Raw genomic sequence first — 19,471 nt, forward strand, 5'->3', positions numbered from 1 at the left:
TTTTAATTTAAGTTTTCTAATTTTCAAGAACCGACATTCTAATTTTGTATTGGTACAATTTAAGAACCAGTAACAATTATTTTTAAAATCAAAGTAATTTCAAAGCCCTTGTTTTATTCAATTTCCAGTAGGGAAGCCCTGGGAGGGAGGGAAGTTTGGAAGAAAGCAAGGGAAGAGGCACGGAGAAAAGGGGGACAGAGGGCGGCTCCTACCTCAGCCTGGAAGATCTGCTGGTAGGCTTTCCCACTCGGAACCTGGGTCACCTTCCCCACTGACGACATCTTGGCCGCTGGCTGTATGCCCCTGCCGGGAAGCCGTCGTCCAGGAAACGCGTCTGGGCTTTGGTGTCTCAATTCCAATTCCTGAGGTTGGGAAACCGCCCGTCCCAAGCTCAGGTTCAGGTCCAGGCGGGACGACGTCTGGCCTCGAGGCGGCACCCCAGGGCGGGACTCCCAGGGAAGGACTCTCTGCTGGGGGATAGGGGCCTGGGGAATGTCGACTCAGGGTCTTAACTTTCAAGGAACGGATGAAACTAACCTCAGATGAGCTCCGAACTCGAGCAGGAGGCCGGTTCTCCCCGCCGCGCAGGGCGCAAATCCGAAGGGACTTGGGGAACGCGAATAACACAGGATTGTTGTTTGTGCTTCACTCGGCCATGCTCTTCTGGGAAAAGTTAACAGCGCTCAAGACGTCGGTTGGGACTGGAACTCCAGCGCGGCGCTGAACTCTCATCCGGGACCCTAACCCACCCTCCATGGGACACAGGGAAGGAGAATTGGAGGGAGAGAGTAACCTGATTCAGGTCACGCTAATTAGGCGCCTATTGTGTGCCGAGAAGACCCAACCAGCCCCTCCCATCCCCCTCCCTAGCCCCCCAAATAGACTGAGCAGCCGCTGGACATCCCCCTGAGCCCGGCAGATTGGAGGGAGGCCTTGTGCCCGGCCTGGGCGCGTCCCCGCCTGCAGAAAGCACCTCTCAAGGTTGCCAGGGACGGTCCAGCGACAACTGCAGCTGGACGCCCATGGTCTCCAAGGCAACGCGGAGGGGAGGGACTGCCCTGGCCCCGCCCACGCTTTTCTTCCCAGGGAGGGGAGGTTGCTCTTAGTAATGGGAGCGCCCCACGTGGAGTAGTAAAACTCAACTACTTCCTTCAATGCCAGTTTCTCCTCTCTACAAGGACTACAACCCCAGGGCTGCCAGGAGCAGCACGATTAAATGTTCTGAAAGGTGGTAGGATATATGAGATGTAGCACTGAGCCATCATGGTCAACAAAGTCCATCCTATCTTATTTGCCTTGGTTAAAACCAATTTCTGCTGGGAGACGGCATATAGTAGTGTTTGCCTGTAAGTTAGAAGCTGAAAGACTCTGGAAGAGACCATCTGTTTCTCAGTTTAAAAGAAATTGAGAGCTCAAAATTCCGGGATCAAGGCTTGCCTGGCCAGAGATGAAAATGCTTGTGGTTGGCACTGAACGTGGCCTAGGGTTTCCCATATATATGAGACACCCAGCGCCTTCTTACAGAATCCCTCCCTTTGGCAGTGATATGTTACAATTGCTAATAAATGCTCATTCTTCAGTCCTGGGTTTTATTAACAAGGTGAAGTACTGTAACAAAGATTAGATGGAAAAAGAAAACGTGTAGGTGACTGAGGGAAGGGATGAAAACACAATAACAAATAGGTAATGTCCAGGAATTATTTGCAGTCTCATATCTCTTTCCCATCCAAGGAGGCCCTACTGGCTTTGGCCTTGAACGTTAGAAACTATTTTCCCTACCCAGATGCTTTCTGGGTTCTGGTTCCAGGCACATCTGTAATTTAGGGGTTTCTTTCTTTTTAAAAATTATATGGCTATAAATAGTAGGCATGGACATGTCAAGTATGGCATTTTGTTTTAATTGAACTCCACATTTATTGCAGAAAATTAGAAAACAGAAAAACTTCAATGGAGAAAGTAAAATAACCCATAACCCTGCCACTGAGAATTTACCTCCCTTAACTTCCAAGTTTTTGAGACTGCGTGTTTGAGTTTGGATCAAACGTGGAAATTCATGTTTGCCTTTTGGATGGCATTTCCATTCTCCTCCCAACCTGATAATATCATAGTTGGAAAGACAAACCAGTTAGGGATCATCTGGCTAGTCCACCTCCTGTGTTTAGATATGGGCAAAAAGCCAGAGACACGGAATGGAAAGAATGACACCAGGGCCTCTGGATCTTTTTCTTGTAGCTCAGCATCACCTTTGATATTTTCCCTCTCACTCTTAACTTTGAGAATGTCTCTTGACCCCATCTTTTCCTTTTTCTATCCCAGACTATTGTCTGTCTTCTGCATAGTCCAGACAAAGCAGAGCAATGAGGACCACCACAAGAGCAAATATTTAATGAGAAGATTTAATGCCTGCAATAACTATGAGAAGGGTGCCTTAACTAACCCATTTTACAGATTAAGAAACTGAAATTCAGAGTCAGTGACTTGGCCAAGATCTCCAAGATAGGAAGATCTAGGATATGAATCTAGACCCTGTAATTCGAGTCTTGAACCACCTGATCTGTGACTAACCAGGAAAAAAGTTATTTAACCAACTGATTGGATGTGCATGTTGAAGCATAGCATACATATCTAAAAGCATGGAAATCATAAGTGGATAGCTCAATGAATTATCTGAAAGGAATGTGCCTAGTAACCAGCACCCATAAGAAATAGAGCATTACCAACTCTCCAGAAGCCCCTTTTGTGTACTTGTCATGTCACTGCCCTCTCTTCCCCCAGGATAACAAATATTCTAACTTCTGAATTAGTTTTGCTTCTTTAAAAATTTTATTTAAATGGGGACTCTTTTATGTTGGGCTTATTTCATTATGTTTGTAAGTTTCATACTTTTTTTTTCTGAGACAGTGTCTTGCTCTGTCACCCAGGCTGGAGTGCAGTGGCACAATCACAGCTCACACTGTAACCTCAAACTCCTGGGCTCAAGCAATCCTCCCACTTCAGCCTCCCAAGTAGCTAGAACTACAGGCATATACCACTATACCTGGCTAATTTTTATTTATTTTTTGTTGAGACAGAGTCTCACGATGTGGCCCACACTGGCCTTGAACTCCTAGGTTTAAGTTATCCTCCTGCCTCAACCTCCTGAAGTGCTGGGATTATAGGCATGAGCCACCAGGCTAAGCCCATATATATATTTTAATGTGTCTATTGTTTATTTCTGTATAGTATTGCATTATTAAAAAATATATACCCCATTTTGTTAATCCTTTCTATTTGGATTTTTTCAATTTGGAGACTACCAATAATAATGCTGTTCTGACCATTCTTTTGCATGGTGAACATATGTAGGCATTTTTATTGGGTGTATACTTAAGAGTGGAATTGCTGAGTCATAGAATATGTGTATGTTCATCTTTAAGAGATACTACCAAAGAATTTGCAAATGGTTGTATCAGTTTACACACAACAGTGTATGAGAGTTCGAGTTGCTCTACATCCTCACCAACACTTGATATTGTCTCCTGTTTTTATTTTAGCTACTACATGGTAGTATCATATTATGGTTTTAATTTGCATTTTCCTGATTAGTAACGATGTGGACACATTTCATATACTTGTTGGACATTTGTTTTTTGTTTTTTTTTTTTTTTTTTGAGACGGAGTCTCGCTCTGTCCCCCAGGCTGGAGTGCAGTGGCGCGATCTCGGCTCACTGCAAGCTCCGCCTCCCGGGTTCACGCCATTCTCCCGCCTCAGCCTCCGAGTAGCTGGGACTACAGGCGCCCGCCACCTCGCCCGGCTAGTTTTTTGTATTTTTAGTAGAGACGGGGTTTCACCATGTTAGCCAGGATGGTCTCGATCTCCTGACCTCGTGATCCACCCGCCTCGGCCTCCCAAAGTGCTGGGATTACAGGCTTGAGCCACCGCGCCCGGCCACTTGTTGGACATTTGGATGTGGAATGTCTTTTTGTGGAATGTCTAGTCAAATCTTTTGCCCAATTTTCCTGGCATATTGTCTGTCTTTTTTCTCATTCATTTATGGGAGTTAGTTACATATCATAAATATGAGGCTTTTTCACATAAATCTGGCAAATATGTATTCCCATTCTGTTCTTGCCTTTTTACTCTCTTGAAGGTGTCTTTTAATGAAGTGATGTTACAATTTTAATGGGTCCCAATTTATCCATTTTTTTCTTTATGGCCAGTACACTTTGTGTCCTACCTAAGAAATCCTTGCCTGTCTCAAGGTCATGAAAATATTCTCTGATATTATCTACTGTAAATATTGTTTTAAACTTTCACATTTAAATTTACAATCCACCTGGAACTGGTTTTTGTTTATAGTGTATGAGTTAGGAGTCAAGATTCATTTCTTTCCCATATGGAGAACCAGCTGACCTGGGCCACTTACTGAAAAGACTATCTTCTCCCTACTGTTCTGCACACCTCTTTCATCATACATAAAATGTCCAAATGTGTGGGTCTGAGTTGGGCTCTGTATTCTATTTCTCTTCATTTCTATCCTTGCACTAGTAGCACACACAGCCTTCATTACTATAGTTTTAAACTAAGTCCCAATATCTGGTAGTGTAAGTCCTCCACTTTCTAGTAGGGTGCTGAGAGTGGGGCAGGAAAGTCATTGGGTGGGGGGTTCAGAAATGTTCTCATTAAGGTGACATTTTTTGCTGTGACCAGAAAGACCAGAGGAAGCCAGCCCTGCCTAAGTATTTGTGTGATGGTTATTTTTATGTGTCAACTTGACTAGGCTAAGGGATGCCCAGATAGCTAAGAAAACATTTCTGGGTGTATCTGTGAGGCTATTTTCAGAAGAGATAAGCATGTGAATCAGTAGGCTGAATAATTTTAAAAATGACCTATATAATGTGAGTGGAGATCATCCAATCATTTGAAGGCCCAAGTATAACAATAAGGTGAAAGAAGGGTGAATTCTCTCTCTCTCTCTCTCTCTCTCTCTCTCTCTCTGAACTGGGACATCCAACTTCTCCTGCCTTTGGGCATCGGAGATCCTAGTTCTCATGCCTTCTGCCTGTGGAATTTACGCCAGTGGCTCCCCGGGTTCCCAGGTCTTCAGACTCAGACTGAATTACATCACTACTTTTACTGGTTCTATTACTTGACTATAACATAGTGTAGGACTTCACAGCCTCTGTAATCATAACAAATCTTCTCTTAGCTATCTATATCTATATATTTATATCTATCTCTCTATTTATCGTATTGGTTCTGTTTCTCTGGAGAACCCTAACACACACAGATTTTGACACTAAGAATAGAGGAAAATAATTTTAAGGATTAGTTTTCTGAACTGGTTTTGGGGTTTCTGAAAATGGCTCTCTAATCTCTTTAGATATAAAGATGCTAATGACTTTATTTCCAGTAGTAGAGAGAGCACTGATAGTCCATGTAGTGAACTATTTATAGAGATGTGCAAAATATCTGGATTGGGTACTTCTAATTAACCACTTATAAGAAGGAAAGAGGTAAGTAAGTCTGTGTATGATATTTCCAAACATTTTTTGAAAACTAAGAAATATAATAATGTTGGTTGATTGCTTTCACTACTGGATAAAGAGGTGAAAGAAAAGCTATTTGAGTCAAGTATTTGAATTCCAAGCTCAAGAGCTACATAAATGACTTAATTCAGAGTGTCTAGGTGTGCCCTGAGGGAGACTTATCTCCTGTAGTTGCATGACTGAAATTACTGAAAATCAGACACAGGATCTTATCCCAGCAATTAGACGAATTACAAGCAAGTTGAACTCCAAGCCTCCCAGGGTGTCCACTGTTAAAGTTCAGGCCTTCATTGGGAAACAGGGTTCTATACGTTGGGATGGGGATGTGTGAGAAAGTTTTGATGAAGCTGGGGACACAGAGCTTCTAAATTTTGAAGTCTTCTTTGCCAATGGAAGAGGTATCCCCACTCCCAGAAAAAGGGGCTTTCCCACTCCCAACAGAAATAGCTTCCCACCCACAGTGGTATCAGCCATTCAACCTCTATCTGAGGGCATCAACCCTACATTGTCTGAAGAAATAACAGCATTATATGAGGTAGTTACCATGAAAGATAATAATGATGATTCTTCTCAAGATCTGCCCCCACCACCCCTCTCTAGACCTCTAACTAGACTCAAGTCCCAGCAGGCCCCTAAGGTTAGGTACAAAGTGTGACGCATGAGGAGGTACACTACGCTCCAGAAGATCTGCTTGAGTTTACTAATTTATATAAGCAGGGATCCAGGGAACATGTGTGGGAATGGATATTAAAGGTATGGGATAATGGTGAAGGAGCATAAAGCTGAACCAGACTGAATTTACTAAATGGGCTCACTAAGCAGAGATTTTGCAGCTTGAGAAGTTAGAAAGAGCTCTAACAATTTGTTTGGTTAGTTTGCTGAGTCATGGATCAAAAGATGAGCAAATTGGAAAAGACTGATCTTTCTTGGTTTAAAGTAGAAGAAGGGACTTAAAGGCTCAAGGATATTGGAATGTTAATGTGAATTTGTCATTTAAAACCCAATCACCCACACCGAAGGGTCCAGAAGACATGTTTTTCTCCAATACTTTGAGAAATAAATTTGTGAGAGGAGCTCTAGTATCCTTAAAGAGCTCTGCAATCTCTCTTCTCTGTAGGCCAGACCTTACAGTGGAAACAGCAGTCACTCAACTGGAAAACCTAAATGCAATGGGAGTATTTGGATTTTGGACTGGCAGGGGTCAAGTGGAGGCTCAACAGCCCAGACAAGGTGGGCTAAATTACCATAATGAATAGCTGAGTCAAAGAAACAATCAGAATTATCTGACTTGCACAGACCTATAATGTTGGCTACTCATTTACACCAGCAGCTTCCCAGGTTCTCAGGTCTTCAGACTCAGACTAAATTACTTCACTACTTTTCTGGGTTCTTTTGCTTGACTACAGCATATTGTAGGACTAGTTAATTACAGTGTTCTTAGAAGTGAAATAGATAGGAAGTCTACTAAATTCTTATATGATCCATATAAGCAGAAAAATTCCAGGTCAAGTCACCAAAAGTCTAATTTGAATCTAAAAACAAAAAATCATGGCTTCTCAATCAATTCCAAGTTTTGAGCCTGTTTATACACTTGGAACCTTTTGAATGAAGGGGAAGTTGGGCCCTCTCAAGGAAGGACACAACTGAAAATTTAGACAGCACTGTTAATCTCTCAGCCTTCCACAAGGGACATACAGCTCTTTACCAAGGTAACTGTGTATTGAGGAAAAGGAAATAATCAGATACTTCAGGGACTGCTGGTCACTGGCTCCGAACTGACATTGATTTGAGGAGAACTGAAACATTCTTGTGGTATCTTGATCACCCTTCTTTGCCATAAGATATCACACTAGTCTATTACGTTAATGACATTAGACTGATTGGACCTAATGAATGAGAAGTAGCAAGTACTCTAGACTTCTTGGTAAGACATTTACGTGTCAGAAAAGTGGGAAATAAATCTATAATTCATAAGACTTCTACCTCAGTGAAATTTTTAGGGGTTGGGTGGTGTGGGGTATGTCAACCTATTCCTTCTAAAGTGAAGGGAAAGATGTTGCATCTAGCTCTTCCTACAACCAGAAAGTGACACAATGCCTGGTGGGGCTGTTTGGATTTTGGAGGCAACACATTCTTCATTTAGGTATGTTACTCTGGCCTTTCCAAGTGGCCCAAAAAGTTGCTAGTTTTGAGTGGGTTAGAAAAATAGGGGAAGGTTCTGCAAAGGTCCAGGCAGCTGTCCAAGCTGGTCTGCCACTTGGTCTGCCACAAGTACCATTGATCCAGCAGATTTAATGGTACTTGAGGTGTTAGCAGCAGATAGGGATGCTGTTGAGAGCCTTTGGCATCCTATAGGTAAATTGCAGCTCCTGTCTTTAGGATTTTGGAGAAAGGTACTACCATCATCTACAGATAACTAATCTTCTTTTAAGAGATGGCTCTTGACCTGCTACTGGGACTTAGGAGAAACTGAATGCTTGATCATGCATGGGCCACCAAGTTCCTACGTGCCCTGAGCTGCCCATCATGAACTTGGTGTTATCTGATCCACCAACCCATAAAGTTGCCATGCACAGCAACACTTCATCATCCAATGGAAGTGATATATATATATGTGTGTGTGTGTGTGTGTGTGTATATATATGTGTGTGTGTGTGTATATATATATATGATTGAGCCTGAACAGGACCTGAAGGCACAAATAAGTTACAAGAAGAAGTGGTCCAAATGCCTGTGGTTCCTACGCTTGTTACAACGCCTTCTCTCTCCCAGCCTGTACCTTGTGGTCTCATGGGGAGTATCTAATGTGGAAGTGAACAATACAAAATGGAGTCACTTGTGTCAAAACTCTAACCAAAATGGTGTCAGGGAGGATCCATAAAGCAGAAGCCCTCATGCTTGCATTCTGAAATACCTGCATATCTCCTTCATACCTTGTTAACAGAATAACAGAATAGAACTTATCACAGAAATTTTCTCTGACCTGCAGTATTTCAGATAAGACACTTGGGCCAGGACATTTGCCTAGAAACAGCTATCTTCTCCCAGTGAACTAACACCAAGTCCTGAAATTAGTCACTGAAACCAATGAGTTTTGTTTTAGAGCAGTCTGCATGTACTTCTTGATGATCATATGATTTCAGTCTTTTAAAATTTATTAAGACTTTTAAAGGGCCTAACATATGGTTTATCCTGGAAAAGGTTCCATATACACTTGAGAAGAATACATGTTCTTTTGTTATTGTATACAGTGTTTTGTATGTATTGATAGAACTTATTGATTTATGGTGTTGTTCAAGTCCTCCATTTCCTCATAAATCTTCTGTCTGGTTTTTATATCCATTGAAAGTGAGGTATTGGCTGGACACAGTGGCTCATGCCTGCAATCACAGCACTTTGGGAGGCCAAAGTGGGTCGATCACTTGAGGCCAGGAGTTCGAGACCAGCCGGGACAACATGGTGAAACCTCATCTTTACAAAAAAATACAAGAAAAAAGAAAAAATTAGCCAGGCATGGTGGCATAGGCCTGTAGTCCCAGATACTCAAGAGGTTGAAGTGGGAGGATTGCTTAAGCCCAGGAGGTGCAAGTTGTAGTGAGCTGAGATCACACCACTGTACTCCAGCTTGGGCAATGAAGTCAGATCCAGTCTCACACAAAAAAAAAAAAAAAAAAAAAGAGAGAGAGAGAAAAAAGAAAGAAAATGAGGTCTTGAAGTCTCTAACTATTATTGTAAAACTGTCTATTTCTCCCTTCAATTTTGTCAATTTTGCTTCATATGTTTTGGAGTCTAACGTTATATATGCATATATGCATATGTTTATAATTGTTATATATTCCTGGTGGGTTAAACCCTTTTTCAATACATAATGCACTTCTTTATCTCCTTAACCCATTTTTTCTGAAAATCTTTTTGTTTTGATAATATCTAGCCACTCTGGCCCTTTTTCGGTTATGATTTGCATAGAATATCTTATTCCATCATTTTACTTTCAATCTTTTTTGTTTACAGATCTAGAATAAGTCTCTGGTAGACAGTATATAGATGGATTATGTTCTTTATCTTCTCTGCCAACCCCTGCTTTATAACTGGATGATTCTAATACATTTAAATTTAAAGTAATTACTGAGAAAGGAGGATACACTTCTGCTATTTATCTATTTGTTTTCTGTATGTCTCATATGTTATTTGTTCTTCAATTCATTCATTTCAGTCCTTTTGTGTTTAGTTGATTTTTTTATAGTGTACTATTTTGATTATCTTCATTTCCCATTTCTGCATGTTTTTAGTTATTTTCTTAGTTGTTACCTTGGGTATTAAAATTAACATCTTAAACTTATGACAACCTAGTTTGACTGATGCCAACTTAGTTTCAATTATAAACAAACCCTGCTCCCATACATTTGCATCCCTTCCCCTTTATAAAGTTACTGTCATAGATTGCATTTTTATACATTGTGTGCCCAATAACATAGATTTATCATAAGTGATTTATGCTTTTGCCTTTTTAGTCATAGAGGAAATAAAGGCACTCTAAATGAAACATACAATAATACTGGGTTTTCTATTTATTAATGAAGGTGACTCTATCAGTGATCTTTATTTCTTCACATGGCTTTGAGGTACTATATACTTTTACTTCTGCATGAAGAACTCACTTAAAATATTTTTATGGCAGGTCTATTAGTGAAAAACTACCTTGACTTTTGTTTATCTGGAAATATCTGAATTTCTTCTTCTCTCAAAGGATACAATTTTCCAAATATAAAATTTTTGATTGACAGTTTTTTCTTTCATCAGTTAAAATATATCATCACATTACCTTCTGGCCTTCATGGTTTCTGATAAGATATCCACTGTTAATCTTATTGAGGATCATTCACTTGTGATGAGTCTTTTCCCCTTTGTATCTTTCCAGATTTTTTTCTTCATCTTTGATTTTCAACAACTTGGCTATAATGTGTTTCAGTGTATATCTCATTGAGTTTATCCAGCTTCATTAAGCTTCTTGGGTGTGTAGATTCATGTCTTTCATTTAATTTGGAAAGTTTTCAGCCATTAATTTTTTCAAATATTTTTCTTCTCATTTTTCTCTTTCTTCCCCTAATGGGACTCTTATAATGTGTATGTTGGTTCTTTTGATATGTCTCACAAGTTCCTCAGGTTGTGTTCATGCCTGTGACCTTGAAGGCTACCCAGGGTCTTCAGACACCCTTGGTGTCTTGTCTGAGCCTGCCTGATGGTGGCACGGGAACAGGTAGCCCTGAAGCTCTACTACCTAAGATTGACACTGGGTTCTTTTAAATATTATGCTTCTGTTAATACCTCATCTGATCCCCAGAAAGCAATGAGGCCTACTGGTCCCAAATAAAGCTTCTTCATGTTGAGTGTCTTCATCTAGCATGATCTCCAAACTCCCAGGAAACTTCAAAGCTGGAAGGTATGCCTTGCCTTTTCCCCAACACAAATAAGAATGCCCTATGTCACATCCAGCTCCCATGTCACTTCCTCTGGAAATTCTTCACTAACTTTTCACAGGCAGAATTAGCAGTTTTCTTTTCCAAGCCTCCATAGAACTTATACAAGCTGATGTTATTACATGCAGTGGGTTGGATCACAGAGCGCTGTTTACTTATTAGCCTCATCAATTCACTGCAAGGTTTCCAATGGGTATTCACTCACTATTCATTCACACCATGATGCCAGGATTGATTTTGGTAAGTGAATTCATAGTCAAAAGATTTATTCATCTTGATCTCATTATTTTATTGATTCCAAGATCTGATTATGTTATAGGTATGTGGTTGGTGATAGTGAGCAAAACCTGAGAAGGCCTCTTTCTTTATGGAGCTGATATTTTAGTGAGAGGGTGAGCAGATATTAATCAGATCATCACAGAGTGTTATATGACAAATAACAATAGCTAATATCTATTGAGAGTTTAGGATGTGTGAGACACTATCTTAAGAGTGTTTGCCTCTATTAACTCATTTTTTTCCTCAAAACAATTTTAGGTGTTAGGGGGTATTACTGTCTTTTTATAGATAAGAAAAGTGAATAAAGGCAAAGTAATTGGGCTGCTATCACACACCTACAAAGTGGTGGCATGGGAATCCCAACACTTTGAGTCTTGGTTTTCTCAGTTTCTAAAAAGCAGGATGATGAAGCTCGGTTAGAGATTAAACTAAAAAGAGACAATGCTGGCAAACACCTAGCAACAGGACTAGGTTTACATTAGGTGCTTAACAATAACAACTGAATTACAATTGCTCTTGGACTCATGAGGGGAATGGGGATTCCCCTTTGCCCTGTTGGTGGGATCCTCATAATAACTGCAGAAGCTTCATAAAGAATTTTGAATGGACAGATTCTGTACAGGTCCTGGGCCAGGTTTTTGTGCTTCAGCATGAAATGTGGTTAAGTACTGGGCTTTGCACAGGACAAATGTCCTAGCCTCCTGGCACAACGTTTGGCCCTTCTTGGGATGGTCCTGGCCAGCCCCTAGAGCTCTGTACCATGACATGTCACATGACTCACCCTCCTCAAACATGCTTGGGGCTTGCTTGCTCACACTTTACTCTTGTGATCCCCCACCTAGAATACCTGCCTACCCTGTCTTTGTATCTTCAGACAGGTGGCTTTTCCAAGTAATCCCACCCTTATTACAGAGAATCTGTGCATCTGCTTTATGACTAAGGCCCAAGTTAGCTCTGATCCATTCCTCATTCCAGTGGCAATGGGAGAGAAAGCCTGTGTGTGCCTGCTTGTCCAACAACATTGGGGCCAGGATCATGGATTTCCTTCTCTTGCATCCACCACCAGAAAGCCTGGCAAGAAGGAAGCAATGAGGATACTGAAATCCACATTCTGTTCCAGAGAAAAATGGGATCTGATGGTTAAACTCTCCTGATGTACACATTTTACCACCTTCTCCATTGACATAAAATTTGCTTTGTAGGTAAACTAAGTGCTTTTTAGCAGGTAACTCTCCAAGGATGCCTACCCACAACGGATAGTGGAAGTCATTAATGGGCAAAGTTTGTTCAACAGATTTTTCTTTAGTTTTTTAATCTTTTTTGCCAAGGGAGTGAAATAGTCCTGAGACTTCATTCCTCAGCCCAGGTGGCCATCCCATGAGTGGCCAATATTGTCTGCCATCTGCATGGATGGTGCTGTGCCATCCCATTTCACTGCAGGGGACAGCTTCTGGTTAGATTGAGCCCTCTCTTGGTGGCAGATGTCCTAGCCTGGCTTTGGAGCAGATGATGGGGGCCAGCGTCAGCTCTCCAAGCGTGCCATCAGAATTTGGGATTCCTGGGAACTGTGCCCTGATTTTAATTTTCTGTGTATGATGAGGCTTGGGTTGTTGATTAGGGTCTGCAACAGGAACCACCTTGTTCTGGACCTAGCTGAGACACGGGGACCTAGGATAGAATCACAGCAGACAGACTGAAGGAGTGAGGGGTCTCAGGGAGGGGAACTCCCTCTCCAAAGTGTTTGCAAGGGCTGCCTGGAATGTGTAAGATGTGGCAGAAGGAGCTGGACTGGGACTCCTGGGGACATGAGGGAGGTTGAAGGGATGTAAGTTGTCCTTTAGAATTGAGTATCTGCAGTGTTGGGAATAGCAATTAACACAGTCTGAGCCCTAGCGAGGCAGAGAGCCTCAGAGATCTTGTGGTAAGCAACAGGGCAGAATCATCAAAATGTAGCCTCATCTTGGAAGGCATCTGCCATGTAGCCTGGGATATGGGTTGGAGACACAAACAAATGGGATATGGAGGACTCCACTAGCAGAACTAGAGTTCATTTCCAGGAACAAGGCAGGAGGCCACCTAACAGGACAAGGACACAAGGCCTGAGTGGGTCCCATCGTCAGGTTGACTGGGAGCTAAGCCTCCTGGGCTTCCTAGTTCAAGGGCACCCAGGGCATGGAGTATAGAGAAAAGGAGCAGGAAAAATGGAACCTGGGGCACCTCAGGGATCCCGGGGAGCTTTGGGGTATTTACTTCCTGCTGTCTGAATCCAGCATAGGCTCAAACAGGAGCCGTTACCTGCCGATTGATTTAGGCACCAGTATTTGGTGGTCTGCTGCAGTTTCTTCTCCTTGTGATTTGCGATCAGGATGTGGCAAAAGCTGACGAGCACAGGGTTGGTGTGATAATGGTCCACATAGAGCATCCCGATCCACGCACTGAACCCTGAAATCCAGAGGCAGGTCAGTCCAGGCAGTACCTCCTGACGTGGCCCCATTTGTGCTTTTCATGATATAACTACGAGCCAGTTTGCTCTCCATTGGTGCCTGAGTCTTTTCTGAGAATCTAGAAAATGAGGTATAAAGATCTGCAAGACTCTTAGAGATCATATTCTAATCTGCCCATTTTATGGGGAACTCAAAGCTCAAAGGGTTAGGAGCTGCTGTGGCTAATCCCAAGCAAGCATCAGTACATTTATTGAATAGATGAGTGAATGAATGACTGGGCTCAAAATAAAATAAAAACTACTTTTGCTTCATCAGAAATGGCTTTGAATTTGGAGCATTTCAACTGAACAGAACATCTTCTGCACTGTTTCCAACTAACAACACTAATAATTCTGAGATACGTTCTTCCTAAAAATTTTCAGAGCTGTGCATTCACAAATTAACTTCTAAGTGTTCAGACAGAATTTGACTACCTTTGACTCCTCCTCCTCTATACCCCAAAGGTCTGCCAAATGGGCAGGAATGTAATAGCCTTGAATTCTCTTTTGACCAGGGTGCTGAATGTGTCTTTACTACTCAGCTGTATAGCCTCCGCTGGAAGATAAACTGAGCATAAATGAAAGGCATGAACTCCGGGCCTCTGATACTTGTCTTCCCAGGCAGCTGCCACAGAGGTGCAAGACCAGCCCTCTCCAGAGAATGTGACCAGGTGGGTGCTGGTCACTTACCCATGTCTGCTCCCTCATAGCCATTCTGCATGATAGTCCTGTCGATGCGGGCAATCAGCCACGTGCCAAGGAGGCAACTGATGAGCAGTCTGGAAAGGCAGGCACCCAGGCCCAGTAGCACGTTGTAGAAGAACAGGAAGTAGTTGAAGTTGTGGAACGCTTTCCTGCAAACAGAAGCCAGCCCAAGGCATCACCTTTCAGTAGAGCAAGGTGGCTGGGCAGGTGGGCTCTGGAGTCCCCCAGACCCAGGATCAAATCCTACAGGTTCAGGCTCAAAGCTTTGTGACCTCGTGTCTTAAAGGGGAGCTGATTGCCCTCACCTCACAGCACTGGTGTGAGGAATGGCTCAGGTACAGTGTGGGGGCCGCTGAGCACATTGAAGGATGAATGTCAGTGGGGACAGTCATTGTTTCATGTGATCCTTGGGGTTTGAGGCTTCCTGCATGGTAAGAAATTTCACGGGGCTGCAGCTGGGTCATTGATTATGGCAGAGGGTAGGGCTTCCCCACTGTCTGTTGCACCAGGGACCTATTCCCAGCTGCAGCTGTTCCAAAGTCTTCCAAAGGAAATTTCCCAAATGACCACTTGATCATGTGGTTTCCTGTTGCCTCTGGAATAAAGCCCAAACTTTGCATGCTGAGTTTCAGCCCCCTCACTGCCCCCAGGGGTTTTCTGGTCTTGTCACTTTGTGTCCCCTTCCTGTCACTCACTAAAGCCACTGCATGGCAACCGTTTGTGATTCTCAATCTTCTAACACATCCTGCCCTTTTGTGGCTTCCTGCCTTTGTCCTTGTGGTGTTGGCTGCCAGCCACACCCTCTCCTCTTCTCTGCCTGTAGAAATCCTACCGTTCTGCTGACCTCAGCTCCAGAGACCCACCTGCAGTGGTGTTAACCTCCCCTGCCTCTCCTCCTCCAGGTTTCTCTTGTATTCCTTTTGCACTCCCTGGCGTCCTCTGTCCTTGTTTACGTGCCTGTTGTCTGTTCCAGTGGACTGAGCTTCTCACAGGCAGATTGTGCTGGGATTATTTCTTTACCCTCATGCCCATGTTGTCCCCCCAATGAATGGATGGCTTTGAATGAATGAATTAGAAAGGATTTCCATGTGCCAAGCACTATTGTTCTAAGTTCATATTTTGACACATTTCATCCTCACAACACCTCTTTGAGGTATGCACAATTATTTGTAAATGGGGAAACTGAGGTTCATAGATGTTGAGTAAGATCCCACATGTCACATGGCTCCTAAGGGGTAGAGCCAGGATCTGGACCCCGCCAGTCCAGCTCCAGAGCCCACCACTGACCCACTGTACCTCACCCTCTCAGAGAATGTGGGGCCCACCCAGGAACCTGGCATGGGGGACAGGGAAGAACCCAGAGATGGCTGAAGCCAAAGGCCTACAATTCCCTCATTCCCTCCTTCACCGTCACCTGTTGTTGAGAGCCAGGGGCTTCTGCTTGTCAGCTGTGCCCAGTTTTGGCTGTAGGAAGAAGCTGGCAGCAATCCACATCTGCAGGATCATGAGACCCACGACGATGGATATGGTGAGGCTGAAACACAAGGTGGGGCCATCCTGAGGCAGCCTTTTCCTTTCTGCCAGACCCTTCTCTGATGCCCAGTGAGAGAGAGGAGACAGGTTGACCACCCGGCAGAACAATGATAATGTATGCTTTACGTTTACAAGGCATTCCCATGCCCACTACGCAGAGAAAATCGAGGCTCACAAAGGGGAGGTGACCTTCCCAAGACCACATGGTCAGGTCTTCTAGCCCCAGACCACAGACCATTACTCCACGATTTCACTGATGTCCCTTTCACCAGGGGTGGTAGCTAGGTGAGCAGTTTAACAGGTTGGGAATTAAAAAATGGAATGGGGTTCTTGGAAGTTCCTGAGAATACCACAAGAGAGTGGACAGGACAGGCTCTGCCTCCAACTCACAGGTGGCAAGTATGGAATCAAGAAGCTCAGAGCAGGGAGGGGCCCCAGAGAGCACTGCATGCTGTGTTGACATCCCCTGAGTGGCAATGAGAGGTAGTGGCTAAAAGGAGGCTTTGGTTTCAGATTGCCCAGCTCCCAATCCTGAGTCCTCCCCCTGCTTGGAGGAAATGCTCAGTCTCTCTGTGCCTCTGTTCCCCGGTCTGCAAAATGGAAGGTAACACAAGCACCAAATTCATAGGCTGTTATAAGAAAAGATGCATACTAAATGCTCAATGAAGCCAACATTCACTTTGTCTTCCAGATGTGTAAACTGAGAGGCAGAGAAGTGGAGTAACTTACCCCAGGTCACACGGCAGATCCAAAAGCTTTGCCAGGATTTCCTGCCTCCTTCCATCATACTGTCTTGCCTCTCATTTTACCTCCCTAAACCTCAATTTTCCCAGCTGGAAAATGGACGTACATGTATCCCCCCCCAACACACACACACGGTTGTGATGGTGTTACGGAATGGTGTGAGAGGCAGTCTTTTGTGAATGCTGTTTCCTCTCCCCATAAGTTGCTATGATGGGCCATCTCTGGGTCAGGGCCAAGACCATGGGTCCACATAGCAGCTGGTGGGCACACCAGCTCTCAGAACACGGCAATGACAGGATACCTGCCCAGCACTTACATCCCGATGCCCAGCCCTTGCAGCATCTCCAGGCCCTGGTTGTGAACGATGGGCAGCACCAGGCCGTACATGATTGCCATGCCACATAGGCTCTGCACCACGTGAATGATGAGGTAGCCTAGGAATGAAGGGAGCTGGTGGTAACTCAAGGTCCTTTGTGAGCCATCCCCTATACCCCTCCTTGCAGGCCACCCTCTACCCTTCTCCTGCCAGGCACCCTGGCACGCTTGCTTATCTGTTTCTTCTGCCTGGCAAGGCCTCACCTTCCTTCCTGTTCACTTCCTACTCTACCTGTTAGGTGCAGTTCGAGTGTCAACTCCCCTAGAAGGCATCTGAGCCCTGCCCTGGGGCTGGATAGTCATTTTCTCCTCTGGGTCACCACCACCCTTAGCATATGTGCTCCCTGGGTTCAGGACAAGTGGTGAGGAGGACCTCGAGACTATGTTTCTCCTTCTGTCCTGAAGGTCCCTCAAGGGCAGAGGCTAGGGCTGCTTCTGACCACCTCTCTCCTCCCCACTCACAGCCAGGACTCCCTAGGTGATGAAGGCATGTGTGTTGAATTGGATGGGTCACATATCGGCACTTACCCCATAGAACATAGGCTATTTGCCAGCCAGAGTACCTTGCAATGGCCACCTGAGGTTTCAAAGGAAAAAAGAGGTCTCAGAGCAGGAAGAAAACTTCATTACCTCTGCCACATGTGCCCAGCATCCCTTTCTCATTGGAAGTTCACCCACCAACCCAGTGAGGCGGGTGTCACGCTCACCCTCAGGTTTTGGCATATGGCTTAGTCTAGATCAGAGAGAGACCTTGGCAGACTCACCACGCTCGCTGAGGAGGCCGGGTTATGGAACTTCAAAGGAAGAAAATGTTTATCTCCTGCCCATAGCCTCTTTATGTGCTTTCTGGAAAAGATGTAGGACATTAAGTAGTGCCCATAACTGATGGTTCTTTGTGCGTAATTAGAGTCCCATAGATAGCACAGGAAGGCCTACAGGGCTGATAGTAGGCACCCTAGCCTCTCTGTACTGACTGCAGCTCACCGGGTAGCCCCAAGTTGCCTTAAAAGTCTTGATCTTTAGTCTAGATTATATTTTATAAAAATAATGTATATTTATTGAGTCATAATGGTGACTGAATGTGATAGATGAGATTATGTGTGGCTTGTTTCTTTTTTCTTTCTTTCTTTCTTCTCTTCTTCTTCTTCTTTTTTTTTTGACAGGGTTTCACTCTGTCACCTAGGCTGGAGTACAGTGGCACCATTTTGGCTCACTGCAACCTCTGCCTCCTGGGCTCAAGCAATCCTCCCACCTCAGCCTCCCAAGTAGTTGGGACTATAGGAACACGCCACCATGCCCAGCTAATTTTTTTTTATTTTAACTTTTTGTAGACACAGGGTCTCACTATACTGCCCAGGCTGGTCTCAAACTCCTGGACTCAAGCCATCCCCCTGCCTAGGCCTCTCAATGTGGTAGGATTACAGGTGTGAGCCACTGCACCTGGCCTATTTTTCTTTCTATATTTTCTTATTTTTCTATGATGAATATATATTACCTATGTAGTAAGATTTAAAAACAGTTGAAAACATAATCAGGTGTGGTGGCATGTGCCTGTAGTCCCAGCTACTCAGGAGGCTGAGGCAGGAGAATTACTTAAACCTGGGGGGCAGAGGTTGCAGTGAGCCAAGATCGCGCCACTGCACTCCAGCCTGGGCGACAGACCAAGACTCTGTCAAATAAATAAAGTTGAAAACAGAAAACCAATTTCATTGATGGCCTAATCTTATAACTATGTAAAGGAAAATGACAAAGGGGAAACAACCCCCCACAAGTCACAGCTTCATCTTTCAGTGTTCTAGTCCAGTCCTTGGCCCCGTGCATAAAGGTGAGGTTGATAGCATTATGTTCATAGTCTACACTCATATTTGTGTCCTGGCTTTTTTACTTCACATTCTATCTCCAGCAGTTTTCAGCCTGTTTTGTACTTTTCATGACCACTAAATTGGAAAGACTTGGAACAAATACAGAATGCAAAATCTCAATAATAATTTTTGTATATATTACATGTTGAAATGATAATATTTGAGATATATTGGGTTAAATAAAACATTATTAAGACGAATGTAACCTGTCTATTTTTACTTTTTAAACAGAGGCTACTAGAACTTTCAAAATTGAACATGTGAATTTCATTTTGTTTCTGTTTGGCAGCATGGAGCTGAGTGTGGTACCACCAATACATACAACACACACAGAGCACACACTCATATTTGCATTGTGCATGGAAAATTTCTGAAAGTGTGCACAGAAAACAGTTAACAGTGGTTAGCTTGGGGCAAACAATTCGGGGTTTGAGTAGGAGGAAGACTTACTTTACACTAAACATTTTTTGTAATTTTTTTAAAGC

The 19,471-nt window shown here is 43.6% G+C and overlaps 1 protein-coding gene across 1 annotated transcript in view; it reads right to left on the reverse strand.

Annotated features, from left to right (window-relative positions):
- The window catches only part of CCDC180 (coiled-coil domain containing 180), an 85,752-nt gene extending 68,600 nt beyond the window's left edge, over nucleotides 1-17,152 (reverse strand). The window contains 7 exon segments of the mRNA XM_025359439.1: nucleotides 213-362; nucleotides 538-606; nucleotides 10,169-10,170; nucleotides 13,581-13,727; nucleotides 14,458-14,621; nucleotides 17,066-17,106; nucleotides 17,108-17,152. Of these exon segments, the coding sequence (XP_025215224.1) occupies nucleotides 213-362; nucleotides 538-606; nucleotides 10,169-10,170; nucleotides 13,581-13,727; nucleotides 14,458-14,621; nucleotides 17,066-17,106; nucleotides 17,108-17,152 (618 nt within the window).
- Nucleotides 17,153-19,471: the final 2,319 nt, after the last annotated feature.

Source organism: Theropithecus gelada, chromosome 15, assembly GCF_003255815.1.
Source record: "Theropithecus gelada isolate Dixy chromosome 15, Tgel_1.0, whole genome shotgun sequence".
Lineage (NCBI taxonomy): Eukaryota > Metazoa > Chordata > Mammalia > Primates > Cercopithecidae > Theropithecus > Theropithecus gelada.